Here is a 16,610-nt window from a genome sequence, read left to right on the forward strand (position 1 = left end):
ATGAGGGATGACTGAGTGGATGATCTTAGTTCATCCATAATTATGTTGTGCTCTGGCATCAGTGCCCCACGCTATGGAGAGGAGATAAATCAGGGTTCCCTCGTGTTGACCACTATGTAGTGATCTCTGTTGGAAACAAGTATACTGGGTGAGAACGGGATCAAATTCCTTGCTAATGGTCACACATGGTCATACTTCAGTGTGAGGTAACAGAGGCCAGGCAGTTGTGCCTTTAGACAAGGAGGGAAGAAATGAAGGGAAAAATTGGAAGCAGATAAAGAAAAAGCAGTGTGTTCTGAAACTGCATGGACAATTTGTTCGGGTGTACAACACCACGTTTAACATTGCAACTTCTCTTCCTCCTCAATGATGACCCTACTGTGATCTTCTCGGGCAGAATTTTACATCCCATGGGTGGGTGAGCGTCCCAGCATGATATTTCGATCGACAGGTGCACGTGAGTGCCAGAGCTGCACCCGCCATTAATTAACAGGCCATTTAAGGCCCTTAACATACAATTGATGGTGTCTTTTCATTGCCTGTGCGGTTTTGCTGTCGTCGCACGGGCAAAATGGGCAGGCGGCCAGTCGACATTTTTAAAAACTTCATCCATGGGTGGGATAAAAAGGGTCAGCAGCATTGCCAGTGAGAGTAGTGAGGAGTGTTGGAGATAGTTCGCTGCTGGTTGCTTATTGGTACTTGGCAGCCTCATGTTCAGGGCTTCATTTCCAGGCTTCATTTCAGGACTTATTGGCGTCTGCATGGCCCCTGGAGGATTCAGACCGTGTGGACCCTTCCAAGTATCAGGCAGCTTTCCCTTACCCTGGTAATGGGGATTGTGGTCTCTGCTGGAGGCACCTCCTCTGAGGAGGAAGAGAGGGGCAGAAGGGAGAGGAGGCCGGGTGTCCCAATGCAGCTTCCAGGGGAGGGACCTGTGGGGGGAGAGGCGCAGGCACAAGGGGTGCAGGGCCAGCAGGAAGTCCAAGGCAGAAAGGGCCGCAGAAGATGCCACTATCCTGCTGCCAGCATTTACAGGCAGCGATGCAGCTACCTCAACACGTCTGAGGTGCAATGCTGAAGGAGGCTCCGCCTCTCAAGGAGACAGTCACCTCCATTTGCCAGATGATTAGGCCTGAGATCAGCTCCAACTGGGTGTGTGGACATCCCATGCCAATGGCTCTAAATGTCACAGTGGTCCTCAACTTTTATGCCTCCAGCTCTTTCCAGGGGTCAGTGGGGGATCTGTTTGGAGTCTCCCAATCAGCTGTCCACAGTTGCATCAAGTTGGTGACAGAAGCTCTGTTCAGACAGGTACTGACCTTTAATTCTTTACCATACTGATGAGGCCAGCCAGGCTTAGCCAACCAGAGACTTTGCAGCATTTGCTGGGTTCCCCCATATCCAGGGTGCAATCAGCTGCACACATGCCCATCAAGGCGCCAGTGGGTCAGCTGGGTGCCTTCGTCAACTGGAAAGAATTCCACTCCATGAACGTGCAGATAGTTTGTGACCACAGGATGGAGATTCTGCAAGTCTGTGCAAGGTACCCAGGCAGCTCACATGATGCTTACATCCTCAGATACTCCCAGGAGCCGAGGCTCTTCAGTACTCTAGCCCGACTGGATGGATGACTGCTGGGTGACAAGGGCTATCCATTGAAGAAGTGGCTCATGATACCTCTCCGCCATCCAAGAACAGAAGCAGAGAAACACTAAATACGAATCATGCCTCCACAAGGGCGGTGGTAGAGAGGACCATAGGTCTTCTCAAAATGCACTTCCGATGCCTGGACTGTTCAGGAGGAGCACTATAATACCCCACAGAGCGGGTATTACTGATCGTGGTTGCATGCTGTGCTCTCCACAATCTGGCACTGGCAATGGGGGACCCACTGGAGGAAGAGGATCTTGACACTGCTGCACAGGCCACAGATGATGAGTCCAGCAGTGAGTCTGAAGGTGAGTGCAGTGAGGAGAATACTGAGGGCGTGCAGCCAGATTTCGGTAACCTGCAGGGAGGCAGAGACACCTTGATCAACGCTCCTTGAGCTTGGCTACCAATGATCAGCTTCAGCTGCTTGACAGGGCTGCCGCATCCATCCTGGATGTATGAAAGGACAAAGAACACTTAGTGCCTGAGCAATAAAGTTCAGAGCCACCTACGTCCAGCATTACACACTGGCATTCCCCACACCTATGAAATAAATAGGTGAAGCATACTCAGGCCATGGTGACAAAAACACAATTTATCTCATTCTGACAGTTCAATAATATTTACATAAATGTTTCTGGTCTTCAAACCCAGACCAGTATACATGAAGTCAATATAAATGAACATAAAATCACCCATGACCTGTCCCTCTTGTGCTCCTGGTGCCTTTAACTTATGCTTGCAAGTGCTACGTCTTGATGCTCCCCACTCGCAGGCACTGGCATTGGAGACAGCCTGCTGACTGTGTGTCTTGCTGGCCTTGATGGCCTTGGCGGCCTGTCCTCTGGCCAGTGGAGCCTGTGCTGGCCCCGCCTGGGAGGGAGCAGCCAGTGCCACGGCTGGCATTTCCCCAGTCGTCGCAGCCTCATCAGATGCCACGGTCACTGGCAGAGAGGTGGAGGAGCTGCTGCTATCATCCACAGCACCCTGAGGAGAGCCCACAGAGATGACAGGCAGCTTGTGCGCCAATGTGAGGTCGCTCTGGACCTCCCTCGCCATTGATGGATGGGCACCTATCTGGGATACCGGGTGCCTCATCCATCTCCCACATGGACACTTACCACCTGAGGGCTTGCAGGTCTGAGCACAAACCCAGGGACCCCTGATTCTGTTCCTGGAGCAGCCTCTCCATTACAGTCCCCACTCTCTCAATGGAGGAGGCGGTGTACTCAGCCATGACGGTCAACACAGTGCTGATGCTCTGCATGGACTCCTCCATCAGGGAGACCATGGCAAGGATACCCTCATGGATCTCCACCAGATCCTCCCGCACATCTCGCTGAACATCCAGCATCTGCCCCCTAATGGACAACAGAGGCTCATCATCAGCCTTTAACTGAGCACCATCCTGGTCCCCAGCAATCCTCTGACTGCCAGCGCTCCGGGCACTCTCTGGCTCCACCTGCACCTCAAGCGAGTGTGAAGTGCCCTCACCAATGTGCACCAAGATACTAGCTGCCGATCTAATGCCCACTGAAGTGCTGGTATCTGAACTGGCGCCTGCTTCAGAGAGCGGGTGTGACGCAGGTACAACAGAAGCTCCAGTGTCAGGGGTGGCCCTTCGGGTCTGCAGAGCTCATGCCTGCTGGTGAAGCAAAAAGGGAGAACAAGGACATGTCATTAGCTAAGATCATCACACCGTCACTGTGCAAGCTGTCCATGGAGATCTGCATCATGGTGCCCTCGTCTTCCAATGATCAATGGGGACTTCAGGTTCAAGGCTCACATCAATGAAGAGACTACATTAGAATGGTTGGACAAAGCGAAAGTCTTATCACGGTGCACTGCACCCATCTGGCACCCCCACCCCTTCATGCCCAGTTGCACAGGGCATGTGCCAGCTCTCAAGCTCCAGGGCATCTTGCTCGTATCTGGAAAGGATTAGGTGGCTAGCGGGGCCTCCGCCGGTCCAAAGCCTTTTAATATTGTATGGGCCGTCATTCCTGAAACAACAGAGGAGCTTGATTAGTCCACTGTCTACCTGCAGCGCCATTGCAGCCTGGCCAACCCCAGCTGAGGAACACCTGGCAGGGCACATCCGAGTTGTGGCCCTCAAGACACGGGCATTCGGTCCAAGCAGCCAGGGCTCAACCCCATGGCCAGCTCTGGTGTCACTGACAATTGGCACTCAGACTCTAGCACCCCTGAGATCCACGGGGAGGACGGCCAGACCTTAACACTTCTGCACACTGACCCATGCCAACATGGTACTCACCCATCCCGAGCGCGGCAGGTTACTGAAGTACTTCTGGCACTGGACTCAGGTGCGCCACACCACGTCACGGCTGCTCACCATTGCTGCCACCTCCTCCCATGCCCTTGTGGTAAGGTGCGGTGACCTCCTCCTCCCATCCCTGGGGGGGGAAGCATGTCCGTCCCGGCTGCCACCTCCTCCAGGAGGATGCCAAGGCAGTCGTCAGAAAAGTGGGGGCCGAGTGCCCGCTCAACCTGCCCTCACGCCCGCCGTGCCCAACCGCACTCGAATCCATAGCGAAAGTACAGGAGACGTCCTTCCGTGCCAGCCTTCCAGGGGCTGCCTGAGCCACTTTTAAACCAGGCACCGCTTCGCCAGTGGACCCGGTGGCCGACAGTGTCCCAGCTACTCCCGGGCCTGCCCACTGATCTCAAAATTCTGGCCCATCAGTTTTTTTTTAACTGATTGTCTCTCTGAGAGACGCCTTTAATTTAATGGGTGATGAGTCACAATGCTGGGAAGACAGATTACAATAGTCCCAGCACTTGTCAGCCACAAGGCTGGCAATATTTCCATGTTAATCTCGAAGAACCCAAGTGACTGTTTTCTGATCAATCTTGACCCTGGGTTGGCAGTGGTGCTATAATTTTAGGGGGAGATGGTGACTTAGTGTCTTGTCACTGGACGAATGATCGAGAGGCCCAGGCTAATGCTGTGGGGACATGGGTTCGAATCCCACCATGGCAGCTGGTGGAATTTAAATTCAATTTATAAGTCTGGCATATAAAGCTAATCCCAATAATGATGACCATGGCAACAATCATTGATTGTGGTAAAAACCCATCTAGTTCACAAATGTCCTTTAGGGAAGGAAATCTGCCATCTTTACCTGGTCTGGCCTACACATAAATCCAGATCCACGGCAATGTGGTTGACTCTTAACCGCCCTCTGAAATGTTCTAGCAAGCCGCTCAGTTCCAGGGAAATCAGGGATGGGCAATAAATATTGACATTGTCAGTGGTGCCCACATCCCCTGAAAAAAATAAATAAAATCGGAGATCTTGAGCCTGATGGGGCAATGAAACGATTTATCGGGCTGAATTACATTAAGAAACTCAAAATGTATTTTTTGGAAAGTATGATTGAATTTTTTTTCCATCTGGGCTCCTGTGACTGCTGACCTCTCTTCCCTGGCTGATAGTTTCATCTCCGTATTGTTCATCTTTTGTTTAGTTTCTGCTGCACTTGTTTTTCAGAGAATGTCATTGGCTGGATGCCATTTACCTTCCTGCTGAATGGACAACACAGATCGGACAGCAGCTAGACTGACCTAAGGAGCAGGAACATGTGATACCATTCTCATTTTAACACCACACTAGAAAGGGAAGCTAACAGTAGTTTGTTCAAAGAAAATGTCACAGTTTATAATTTCACTTGACCAATAGAGAGCCATATTTTGTTTGAACATGTTAAAATCTTTACATGTGACAGAAATTGATATATGCTAAGTGACTTCATGTCCCAATGCTCCCAGATAGTCTGAGGCCGGAAACATGCCCGTGATATACAGTTGCTAACCCGGTTGCTGTCTAGCTCCTCCCACAGGGAAATGCTCGAAATACATACGAACAAACGAATTAAGAGGAGTAGGCCAGTCAGCCCTTCGAGCTTGTTCAGCCATTCAATGAGATCATGGCTGATCTGATTGTAACCTCAACCCCCACATTCCCGTCTACCCCTGATAACCTTTCACCCCCTTGCTTGTCAAGAATCTATCTAGCTCAGCCTTAAAAATGTTCAAAGACTCTGCTTCCACTGCCTTTTGAGGAAGAGAGTTCCAAAGACTCACGATCCTCTGAGAGAAAAATATTCTCCTCATCTCTGTCCTAAACAGTAACCCGTAGTACTGGAATCTCCCACAAGAGGAAACAACCTCTCCACATCCACCCTTTCAAGTCTCCTCAGGATCTTATAGGTTTCAATCAAGTCGGCTCTTACTCTTCTAAACTCCAGTGGATACAAGCCTTGCCTGTCCAACCTTTTCTCATAAGACAACCCGCCCATTCCAGGTATAAGTTTAATAAACCTTCTCCAAACATTTACATCCTTCCTGAAATAGATCCTGAGGCCAATTATTTTTTCTCAAAAAGTTTCTCGAGGTTAATAGCGTCTTTTGGCTCCACTCTTTATGTGAGATCAGGTTATTGCAAGGCTAGAAAAACATCCCCAGCTGGAAATGATTCACCTTTATCCTAACTTTAGTACCTAGATTTTTGTTTTAAAGATTGTTCAGTTGGCATTTTCTATGATGTGAGGGTGACTGCAGATGAGGGATCCCAGAGGTGTTTCATATTGTTTCAGGGATGAACACCCTGAGTTCAACTTGGCTTGCGTTCCGTTGAATATAAAAACTCACGGGTGCTGTAGATGATTGGAATTCGAGAGGGTTTGTAGTGAGAAATTATTACCCCTGGTGAGACAAGTCCAGACAAGGGGCCATAACCTTAAAATTGAAGCTGGTCTGTTCAGGGGTTATGCCAGGGAACACTTCTTCATGCAAAGGGCAGTGGAAATTTGGAACTCTCTCTCCCAAAAAAGCTGTCAAGGCTGTGGGGTCAGTTGAAAATTTCAGTGCTGAGATTGATAGTTTTTTCTTAAGCAAGCATAAAAGGGCTATGGACCGAGGCCACTAGTTGTTTTTAAGATACAGATCAGCTAGAATATATTTGGTTGTAGAATCCGGGGTGGGGGGGAGCTGTATGTTTCTGTGATACTCCTGATGTCAGTAACTCATTGCCACAGTTGTCAACTCCCAATGTGTTACAAAAAGGTGGAATTCAGGTCAGCACACTAGGACAGAAGCAAATTCTTTAGTTCTGATGGCTTGGTCTTTATCAACAGTCCTATTTAACAATGGGACATCTTGATGAGGAATGGCTATTGAGAAGTATACTGTTTGAGATCAACATGTGTTGCAGCTGCGTCGGTAGCAATCCTGCCATCGTGAACGCAGGAGTGCTTTTCAGACAGTGCTGTTCAGAGATCCAGATTTTTTGTCCTATATCATGGTGAATTGCTCTTGTTCTCGTGAAAGAGTCCATGCACGATGGTATTCTGATGACATTACACACACGTGTTACATATTTACTGCTCAACAACTATCTGAACCCTGTTATGAAAAATTTTAATCTAGAGGAAACAGAAGCTGTTAGTTGAAATAACTCTTTAAATAGACCAACCATAGAAAAAAATTGAAGCAGATAAATCTGTTATCATACCTGTTAGAACACCAAAAGAAACAAATTCAACTATGGTGCATGACCCAGAAATCCTGTGCTCCAACCTACTGGTATATATTTAAAAAGATTTAACACAACAGAAAATTTGTTGGGTCTAGCAAGAGGGTTCGCAATCAAAGTAAGAGCTCTACCTGTGACTGTGTGAACTCACCAAGACTCCTTAGACAGCACCTTCCAAACCCACACCGCTGTATTCTAGGAGGACAAGGGCAACAGATAGATGGGAACACTACTACCTGGTAGTTCCCATCGAAGCAACTCACCACTCTGACTTAGAAATATGTCGCCTTTCCTTCACTGTCGCTGGGTCAAAATCCTGGAAATCCCTCACTCATAGCACTGTGGTGTACCTACACCACATGGACCATGACAGCTCACCACCACCTTCTCAAGGGCAATTAGGGATGGGCAATAAATGTTGGCCTAGCCAGCGACACCCACATCCTATGAATTTTTTAAAAGTCCCCTTAAGAGCCAGTTATGCCCATCAGGAATTAGATTTGAGATTGTCTGGTCTCATTTCACACTGGACCCTTTGCAGCTTATTAGACCAATAAACCATTCATTATTAGTCATTCTAGGCAGGATTTGTACCCAGATTCCAGAGATGAGAAGTCTAGCATCTAAGTGCCACCCAGCCCTGCAGATTCCAGCCATTAAGACAGAGACAATGTTATTTCAGTTGCAGAGCTTGAATATTGCTGAAAAGAGAGACACACATTACCGGAACTTTTCATCGTGCACTCATCAGGACAAATGCAAGAATGCCAAATTTCAAATGATCACAACAATTTCTACTACAGGAGAAAGGAGTGCAAGTGGTTGGCAAGTTGACTCTGATTTGTTGAGACTTTGCCATGGAGAAAGCAATGGGGAACTGCAGGCTCCCCAAGCTCCCAGGTGATTCAAAAAAGGAATAAGGCTTGAACATATTCCTTTTGTTTACAGAGAATGTGTGAATTTACTGCTTCTAGCAAGTGTAAATGAGCCATGTTACCAGCTTGACTGATTATCTCAATTTGTTCGTTAGTGTAGCCATTAATGCACTCGGGATTGTTCAGCAAGTGCTGTTAGATGTGACTCGTGATTGGAATTCATTCTAGCCAGGGACATCCTGGTCTGGCTCGATCACGTACCTCATATTTCTGTCGTTTCAGTTTCTCCATCAGGTCAAACTTCTCAGACTCCAGCTGGTACATCCAGTCCCACAATTCCTTGGCTTTCTCCCTGTGCAAAGATAGAAATAACACTGGAAATGAGGCACCTTGCTGAGTAAGTAGTGCCCTGCAGAGACCAGAAGGTTCCAGGTTTCCTTGCTCGGTAAGCCTGTCTGAGCTGCAGTCGCGCTAGGGATACAGCAATTGGCCTCAGTTCCTTTGGGTTAGGCAGAGGTTGGGCAGGAGGGGAAGAAAAAAATCAGTTAGGATTCCTGTTGATGAATGATACCCAGGGTCATCTGCTGAAATGATTCCCTCCAGGGTTGAATAGTCTGCCACTGGTGTCCACTGTCTAAGACCACACATGGAAAATGGCTATTCGAGGGCTGCCACTTTTAAAAAAAAATTCATTCTTGGGATGTGGGCACCGCTAGCAAGGCCAGCATTTGTTACCTATCCCTGATTGCCCTTGAGGAGGTGGTGGTAAGCTACCTCCTTGAACTACTGCAATCCACGTGGTGTAGGTACACCCACAGTGCTTATTTCTGCAGCAGTTTGATATAACTAGATGGCATGTGAGGCCATTCCAGAGGGCAGTCGAGAGTCAACCGTATTACTGTGGGTCTGGAGTGACGTGTAGGCCAGATCAGGTCCAAAGGGACACTAATGAATGTAACAAAATTATAATTCTCGTAATTCTACTGTCCCGGGGTATTGTGTTGACTTGCCTCGATCTGCTTAAAATCGATTTTTTTTACCGTTGCCTTAAAGGGGTGTAACTGGAAACCAGATTAATTAGGGGGTTTTAGGAGTTATTATAATAGCAATTTGTAGACCTATGTATGTGCTCGAAATCTTTTCTTTTGTTAATAAATGTTTAATTTAGTTTTTAAAAAAATCTCTGAATTCTTGGTGGACTTATTACTTCTGAACTCAGGGCATGCCTCTCAAAATAAATACAAATTGCAAAACTGTTGTGATAGCGTGATCAAATTTCCCTTGTAGATTTGATTCGCTGGGCACACCTCATTTACCACGTCATAACATGAGCCAAATTAGTTTTTAATGACAATCTGGTAGTTTCAAGGTCGTTATTACAGAGACTAGTGGCGGAACTTAATGTAGGCGATGGGCATCTCCCTTGCTGGCTGGAAAGCCGGTGAGAGCACCATGTTGTTTATTTTCAGGAAGGCCCACTGAATTAAGTGCCAATCAGGAAATTAACTGGGCAGTGGCAGGCCTTTCCTGGGATCAAGGACTACGGGGGTTTTGGGATGGGGATTGAAAGCCCACCACTCCCTGCCCCACAAGACCTGCCAGCCAATCAGGCAGTGGCAGCTGTGCATTGCTCAACAGCATCACTGGAGAGGTGGTGGCTACTGCCAGTATTGCACCCACCTGAGGCCCAGAGTCGCTGGGTGACCCAGGCCACAGGTGATTGTTGGCAGGAGTGGGGGATTGCAGAATGTGGATCATGGGGAACGGGAGGGAGGAGCATCAGCAGCAAGGGTGGGGGGGATTTTTCTCAGCAGGGCCCGCTTTCCTGGTGCCCGGTCCCTCGGTCAGGCACTTTGGACAAGGGACCCCACAATCCCACCGCTCCCCATCATTCCAGTAGCCCACAAAAGGGCTTGGATTTCGGGCTTCCCACAGTGCAAGGTCCCCACCCGCATTAATTGCCCACTTAAGAACCTTCCCACCTTGTGCTTAATTGGGGCATAACCAGGAAGGCGGCACGGTCCCTACCCACCAGCCTCCCGCCTGATTAAATGCCCCACCCTGCCACCAAACTTGCCTTGTGCACCAACATTAAATTCTGGCCTTAATTTGTATTTCAGATCTATTAACTAATTGAGTTTAAATTCCTAGATCCAATACCTTTTATTTAAAAATGTATCCTTTCATGGGATGTGAATGCCGCTGTCAAAGTCGACATTTGTTGCCCATCCCTAGTTGCCTTTGAATTGAGCGGCTTGCGAGGTCATTTCAGAGGGCAGCTAAGAGTCAACCACGTTGCTGTGGGCGTGGAGTCACACGCAGGCCAGACCAGGTCAGGACAGCAGGTTTCCTTCCAAAAAAGGCACTAGTGAACCAGATGGGTTTTAATGAGAATTGATGATCAGTAAGACTAGCTTTCAATTCCAGGTTTATTAATTGAATTTAAATTCCGCCAGCTGCCATTGGTGGGATTTGAACCCCTGTTCCCAGAGCATCAGCCTGGGATTACTCGTCCAGTGGCATTATACGCCACCATCTTCCCCAACTCTAGGTGGCTTTATTCCAGAACATTTCATCACAGGGTCTCCTGATGCCCCATCTCCACATTCCCACCATTGCCTACACGATATGCCATTTCCGTGCTCCTCCTTCCTACCCACCTACTGCCAGCTGGGAAACAAGGAGACACTTCGTTAACTGATTCTTGGCTGCCAATTGAACAGCCTTATGTCTATCTGCAATATAACTAATAACGTATTCAAAAAAAAAGAAAAGGTTACTAATTATTTAATTCCCCTCATGATTGCTCCCCAGAATTGGATATCGGAGTGTCCTAGATATTAATTAGTAGACTCCAAGTTAAATCCTGGAACGTAGGTGATCCTACCATAGGATAGGGTAGTAGCGCTGGGAGAGGAGGGAAAATTGGGAGATTTTTTTTTGGCCAGTAGATTTCACAAAAAGGGAGAGAGTTGTAAAAATACCATTGACATAAAGTGGAGTCAAAATGGTTGGGTGAGATTATAAAACTAAGGGTAGAATGTTTCGTCCTGAGGGTGGGCATGCATCTGACCCAAACAGGAAGAAATAGTGTCACTACATGCTGAGGTTCTACCTGTCCCCAGTGTTGCGAAGGATGGGTCTGGCCACGCTGCTGTGGAACGCTCCAAGTAGTTGGACCGTGCCGTACCACCTGTCCCTCGTGGGAAAATTTATGCAGAGAAACACCTTTGACCACAAGTCCATCAGGCAGTGGTCGGCACGTAATGTCTTAGAGGCCCTGCGGGAAAAGGAGAGGGTGGATCCTGTGGGATGGTTCCCTGAGCAGACTGACAAAGTCATTTGGCAGAATGCCTCATTGCCAGAACTTTCCAACAAGCACCAAGATGTAGCTTGGCTGGTGGTGAGAAAGGCTCTCCCTGTAAGATCCTTCCTACATGCCAGGAGTCTCACCCCCTCTGCACGTTGCCCTCAAGGTGGCTGTGGTGGGGAAGAGACCGTTGTTCACCGCCTTGTAGATTGTGTCTTTGCGAAGAAGGTCTGGAGAGAGATGCAGTGGTTTCTGTTGAGGTTCATCCCGAGCAGTTCTGTGACAGAGGACTCTGTGCTCTACAGGCAGTTCCCAGGGACACACACTGAGACAAACATCAACTGCAACTGGAGGATCATCAACTCGGTGAAAGACGCTCTTTGGTCTGCCCGAAACTTGTTGGTTTTCCAGCGCAAAGAGTTGTCCCCGACCGAGTGTTGCAGACTGGCACATTCCAAGGTCCAGGACTACATGCTGAGGGACACAGTTAAGTTGGGGCAGCCGCCACAAAGGCGCAATGGGGAAGGGTCGCTGCCTAAGACCTTTCTGCCACAGTGCACTGGGGGGCTGGGAACTGTAAAGAGCCCCTCAGGCTGTACAGCTTAAAATGAATGTCTGCCAATGATTGTAATATTCATTGTTTGTACTGATACACCTTGTGATTCATGTTGTAAAAGTTGAACCTGATTGTATTTTTGTAATGGTGATTTTGAAATGGTTCGAAATGTTTTTGAAGAATTATGAATAAAGTATATTTTTGCAAAAAAAAGGGAAGAAATAGTGCGAGATGACGTTGAGTGAGCGTCCTGTCGTCATCGTGCACTCTTGCGCGATCTTTTGATCGGCGGGCACACGCGAGAGTCAGCAGCCCATCCACCGACAATTAAGAGGCCTATTAAGGCCCTTAAGTCATTAATTAAGCTGTATATTTCACTGCCTGCTCAACCGTTGGGCTGGCGAGCGGGTGAATAGGCCAGGCGGCCTCTGTATTTTTTAACAAAACCTCTTTCACGGGTGGGATGAGGTTTCCAGCGCTTACTGAAAAAATACAATAAAAAAACTTTTCACATCCTTTTTTCACTTGTCCCACTTCATGTGACTGAGTCACATGTGGGGACACGTTTACCTCATGTGTTTAAAAGCTTATTTTTGTATTTAAAATCCGTCAGCTCCCGGAGGCAGCTCTGTGCCTTCACGGAGCTATCGGTGCACGCTCCTCCCGCAACCACCCACCCCCCCACACCTCAGCACGCACGCTTCTCCCACCCGAACCCAGCAGCACCGAGGCCAGTCAGCGTGAAATCCTCGGCGGAGCCCGATCGTGGGCGGCGGTCAATTTCACGGCTGCTCCCGGGCCTGCCTGACGAGGGAAAAACTCTGCCCTAAGTTTTGACCAGGGGCTTCATTTTTAAACAGAGGTCAGGAACTCAGTATGGGGTCCAGTCCCAGGCCCTGACCCCCGCGTGGGGCGCTTTAACACACCCGCTGCAATTTTGGAAACTTCAGTCAATTAAAGGCCAGGGAGAAAACAAATATACAAGAATTGGGAGCAACCTGCTTCGCTATTTGATAAGGTCACGGCTGAAGTGATTGTGGCCTCAACTCCACTTTCGTGCCTGCCCCCCACCCCCCCATAACTCAGCTTTGAATATATTCAATGACCAAGGCTCTACTGGTCTCTGGGGATTTGAGTTCCAAACACTAATGAGCCTCAAAGAGAAAACAATTCTCCTCAGCGCAGTCTTAAATGGGAGCCCCCTTATTTCCCACGAGGGGAAACAGGCTCTCAGCATCCACCCTGTCAAGTCCCCTCAGGATCTTATATGTTTCAGTGAGTGCGGGCTCACTATCCAACCAGGGATAGCACACGGGCGCCCAATGCTGGAGGTCCAATGGGAGGCCGTCGAGCACACAGTGATTGGCAGACCCGACTTCCGAGTGAGAGCTGCCAATGCGAACGTGGAGACAGCGAGGGGCGAGCGCAGGTAAGTTTATTTTTTTTTAAAAGGTCACAGCTGCCTGTCCATGACTGTGGAGGGGTGACCCCCCCTTCCAGGAGGTGGCTTGCAGTCACAGAGGTGGCCAGGTAGCCATTTTGGTGCATGGGGGGAGGAGACCCTCGCTTGATCCTTTCCCACCGCTGCCAGCCCTGGGCCCACTAAGTTGGCCTGGACGTTGCCCACATTGTTAACTGGAAGTCCTAGCTGGCGCCGGAATGAGACCTTAAAAGACACCCCAATCACATCTAATTAATGGCAGTGGGTCGCCAATCCGACCATGAGCTGGCCCCTCTCAAAATGGCTTGGGGTCAAGGGTCATGGTGAGAACCTTCACAGAGGCCAGCGGTGCCAAAATGCACACCTGCCGACTTTCAATCTGGACTCTGACCTATTTTAAAAACTCAGCCCCAGGATTCGGAGATAAGATCTAAATGGCTTTACCTCATTTTTTCATCATTGAGATGTTCGATGTTGAGGGGTTTGCGTCTTTCCGCCAAAATTTTCTTCTTCATTTCACGCCCTGTCTGTCTTTTGCCTCTTCTCTGCTCTACCTGTGCAACAAACAGAAAAGTAAACACATTACTTCCTCTGAAGGTTTGCCAATGTCTTGAATTTAAAATTCTCAGTCGAGTGCTTGAATCCCTCCATGACCCTCTCCTATCTCTGTAAACTGCTTCAGTCCTACAACTCTCCAAAATCTTTGCACTCCTCCAATTCTGGTCTAAAGTGCACCCCTGACTCCTCTTCTTCCATTATCTTGATTGGGCCAGAACTTCTGGTGATTGACCATCAGGAAACATCATTTGGATGCTCCCAAGCCATGACCTGATCAAGACTTCACTGTTCAACAGACAACTAGCATTTTCTGTTTATATTTCAGATTTCCAACATCCACAATATTTTTGCCTTTGTACAGTAGATGGGTAGTTATGGCCAATGCCCATGAAGGACAATAGGCGTCTCTCCCTATTAGAGAGAGACAATCGATGATATGGCTTGAGGGGCATCACCCCACGTTTAAGCATGGGGCAGGTGAGGAAGCAGGTATCAAGTTTACTTCATCCAGAATAGGAATTGAATTCATGCTGTTGGCGCTATTCTGAAACACATGCTAGCCATCTAACAATTGAGCTAGCCTTTGTACGCTGTTATTGTTTAATTTAATGTCACTCTCTTCCAGGACTGCCCACCTTGAAGAAATTCAGCTCTTCTCCAAAGGGATTTCCATTTGCCTCTTTCACCTTGTTAAAACCAGCTATATCTGTTACATTTTCCACTTTTGATCAGAGGTCATCAACCTGAAATGCTAAACTCTCTTTCTTTCTCCGCACATGGTGGGGAAGGGGTCGGGGGGGGGGAATTTTATGGCCCCATCGTGGCAGGGGCAGGGCTGTAAGATGCGGTGAGCCGCTCAGAACTCCATTGACTTCGGCGGGAACAGAAAATCCCGCCAACGGGAGGGGGCGTAAAATTCTGCCCGCCCATGGTACCTGACCCGCTGAACGTTTTCCAACATTTCTCTTTATATTTCAGGCAACTAACCGGTTCCCAGCTATCCTCATACCTATAGCGACGTGGTCAATCTCACTCCTCCCAATGGGTTAGATAGAACACAAAGTAAACACAGCCTCTTATAATTTAAAAGAGCATTGTTTTCATGGAAGTGTTAAGGAAACCTTTGGGAAGGCTGGACTTTCAATGCTATTTAATAACAGTGCACCTTACTGTGCTATTCACATTGTTGATTACATTGGCATTGACTAAGGCCCTACCTTAACAAGATAACCACCATAATGTGCACCCATGTTAGACAGGACTTTCTTCTTTTTGGCATCATCTTCCGCACGTTTCTTGGCCTCTTCCTCCTCTTTGCGTGTTTTTTCTTCCTGTTTCCAAAAATTGACATGAAATATCTAAATGTATATTGTAAACATAACCTGTAATGGCAAGTCTAGTGAGCACCACACATACTGTAATGGAAGAAACTGGTTGGCCTTGCACTTAATGTCATGTCAAATTTGAGCTTTAATTGGTAATGAAAGGAGAAAAAGATTAACCAGAGGGGTTTTGAAAATAGTCAGCCTATGTGGATAGTATTAAATGCAGGATAGTGAAAGGGGACACTAAGGAACAGAGAAAAGAAGGACTCACAAGAAGCCTGGTTTGGCGGTCACGCTCTTTTTCTGCACGGAATCTCTGCTGTTCTGCTCTCTCCGCTCTCCGATGTTCCTAGAGATAGAACAAAAATATCTTGTGTTGTAAATTAATGTGCAACCAGAAATTTAGAAACCCGAGTGATTGGCTAAGTCTCACAGTGCAGGACTGCTAAGCCGGAAAAGAGTACATAGGAATACATGAGCAGAAGGAGGCCATTCAGCCCCTCCAATCTGGTCTTCCATTGCATTAGATCATGGTTGATATGTTTCTTAACATATGGTGGTGATGGGGTTGGGTGGGTGGAAACATGAAGAAGAAATATTTTACCCAGTGGGTGATAATAATCTGGAACTCGCTGCCCATGAGGGTGGTGGAAGCGGAGGACACTGAATGATTTTGAAAGGAAATTGGGTGTGCATTTGAGGGAAATAAGCTAGCAGGGCCTCGGGGATACAACCAGGGAATGGGACTCATTTGCTATCTCTGCAGAGAGCCTGCATGGACAATGGGCCAAATAGACTACTTCTGTGCCCTCATGAATCTATGACTCCATCTAATTACCTTGCTTCCATGTCGCTTAATACCCTTGCCTAACAAAATCTACATCGGTGTTGCATTTTCCAGTTGAGCCCCAGCCTCAACAGCTTTTTGAAGTAGAGTTCCAGATTTTTTACCCTTTGTGTGAAGAAGTGTACCCCTCACATCACCCCCCAAGCCCCCCTCGCCCCAGGCTGCCAAGCTCTAATTCGAAGGTTATGACCTCTGATAGATGCAGTGATCGGACCTTGGGACCGGGAAAAGGGTCTGTAGAAGGAGTGACTTTGCATATAATAGCACCTTTCACATCCAAAGCTCCTCGCAACTAATGAATTATTTCAAAGGCAGCCGCTGGTATGTCAGTAAACTAGGGGCCACAGTCTCATGATAAGGGGTCAGCCATTTAGGGCTGAGGCGAGGAGAAATTTCTTCACTCAGAGGGCTGTGAGTCTTTGGAATTCTCCACCCTACAATACTCTGGATGGTCAGTCATTGAGTATATTCAAGACTGAGATTATTAGGTTAAG

At 47.9% G+C, this 16,610-nt stretch overlaps 1 protein-coding gene across 1 annotated transcript in view; it reads right to left on the reverse strand.

The window, feature by feature from the left end:
* The window catches only part of tnnt1 (troponin T type 1 (skeletal, slow)), a 49,312-nt gene that overhangs the window by 922 nt on the left and 31,780 nt on the right, over nucleotides 1-16,610 (reverse strand). The window contains exons 6-9 of the mRNA XM_041177485.1: nucleotides 15,541-15,618; nucleotides 15,162-15,275; nucleotides 13,831-13,940; nucleotides 8,341-8,431 (exon numbers count right to left, since the gene is read on the reverse strand). Of these exons, the coding sequence (XP_041033419.1) occupies nucleotides 8,341-8,431; nucleotides 13,831-13,940; nucleotides 15,162-15,275; nucleotides 15,541-15,618 (393 nt within the window). The remainder of the gene's footprint in view (nucleotides 1-8,340; nucleotides 8,432-13,830; nucleotides 13,941-15,161; nucleotides 15,276-15,540; nucleotides 15,619-16,610) is intronic.

This window comes from Carcharodon carcharias, chromosome 31 (assembly GCF_017639515.1).
Source record: "Carcharodon carcharias isolate sCarCar2 chromosome 31, sCarCar2.pri, whole genome shotgun sequence".
NCBI lineage: Eukaryota > Metazoa > Chordata > Chondrichthyes > Lamniformes > Lamnidae > Carcharodon > Carcharodon carcharias.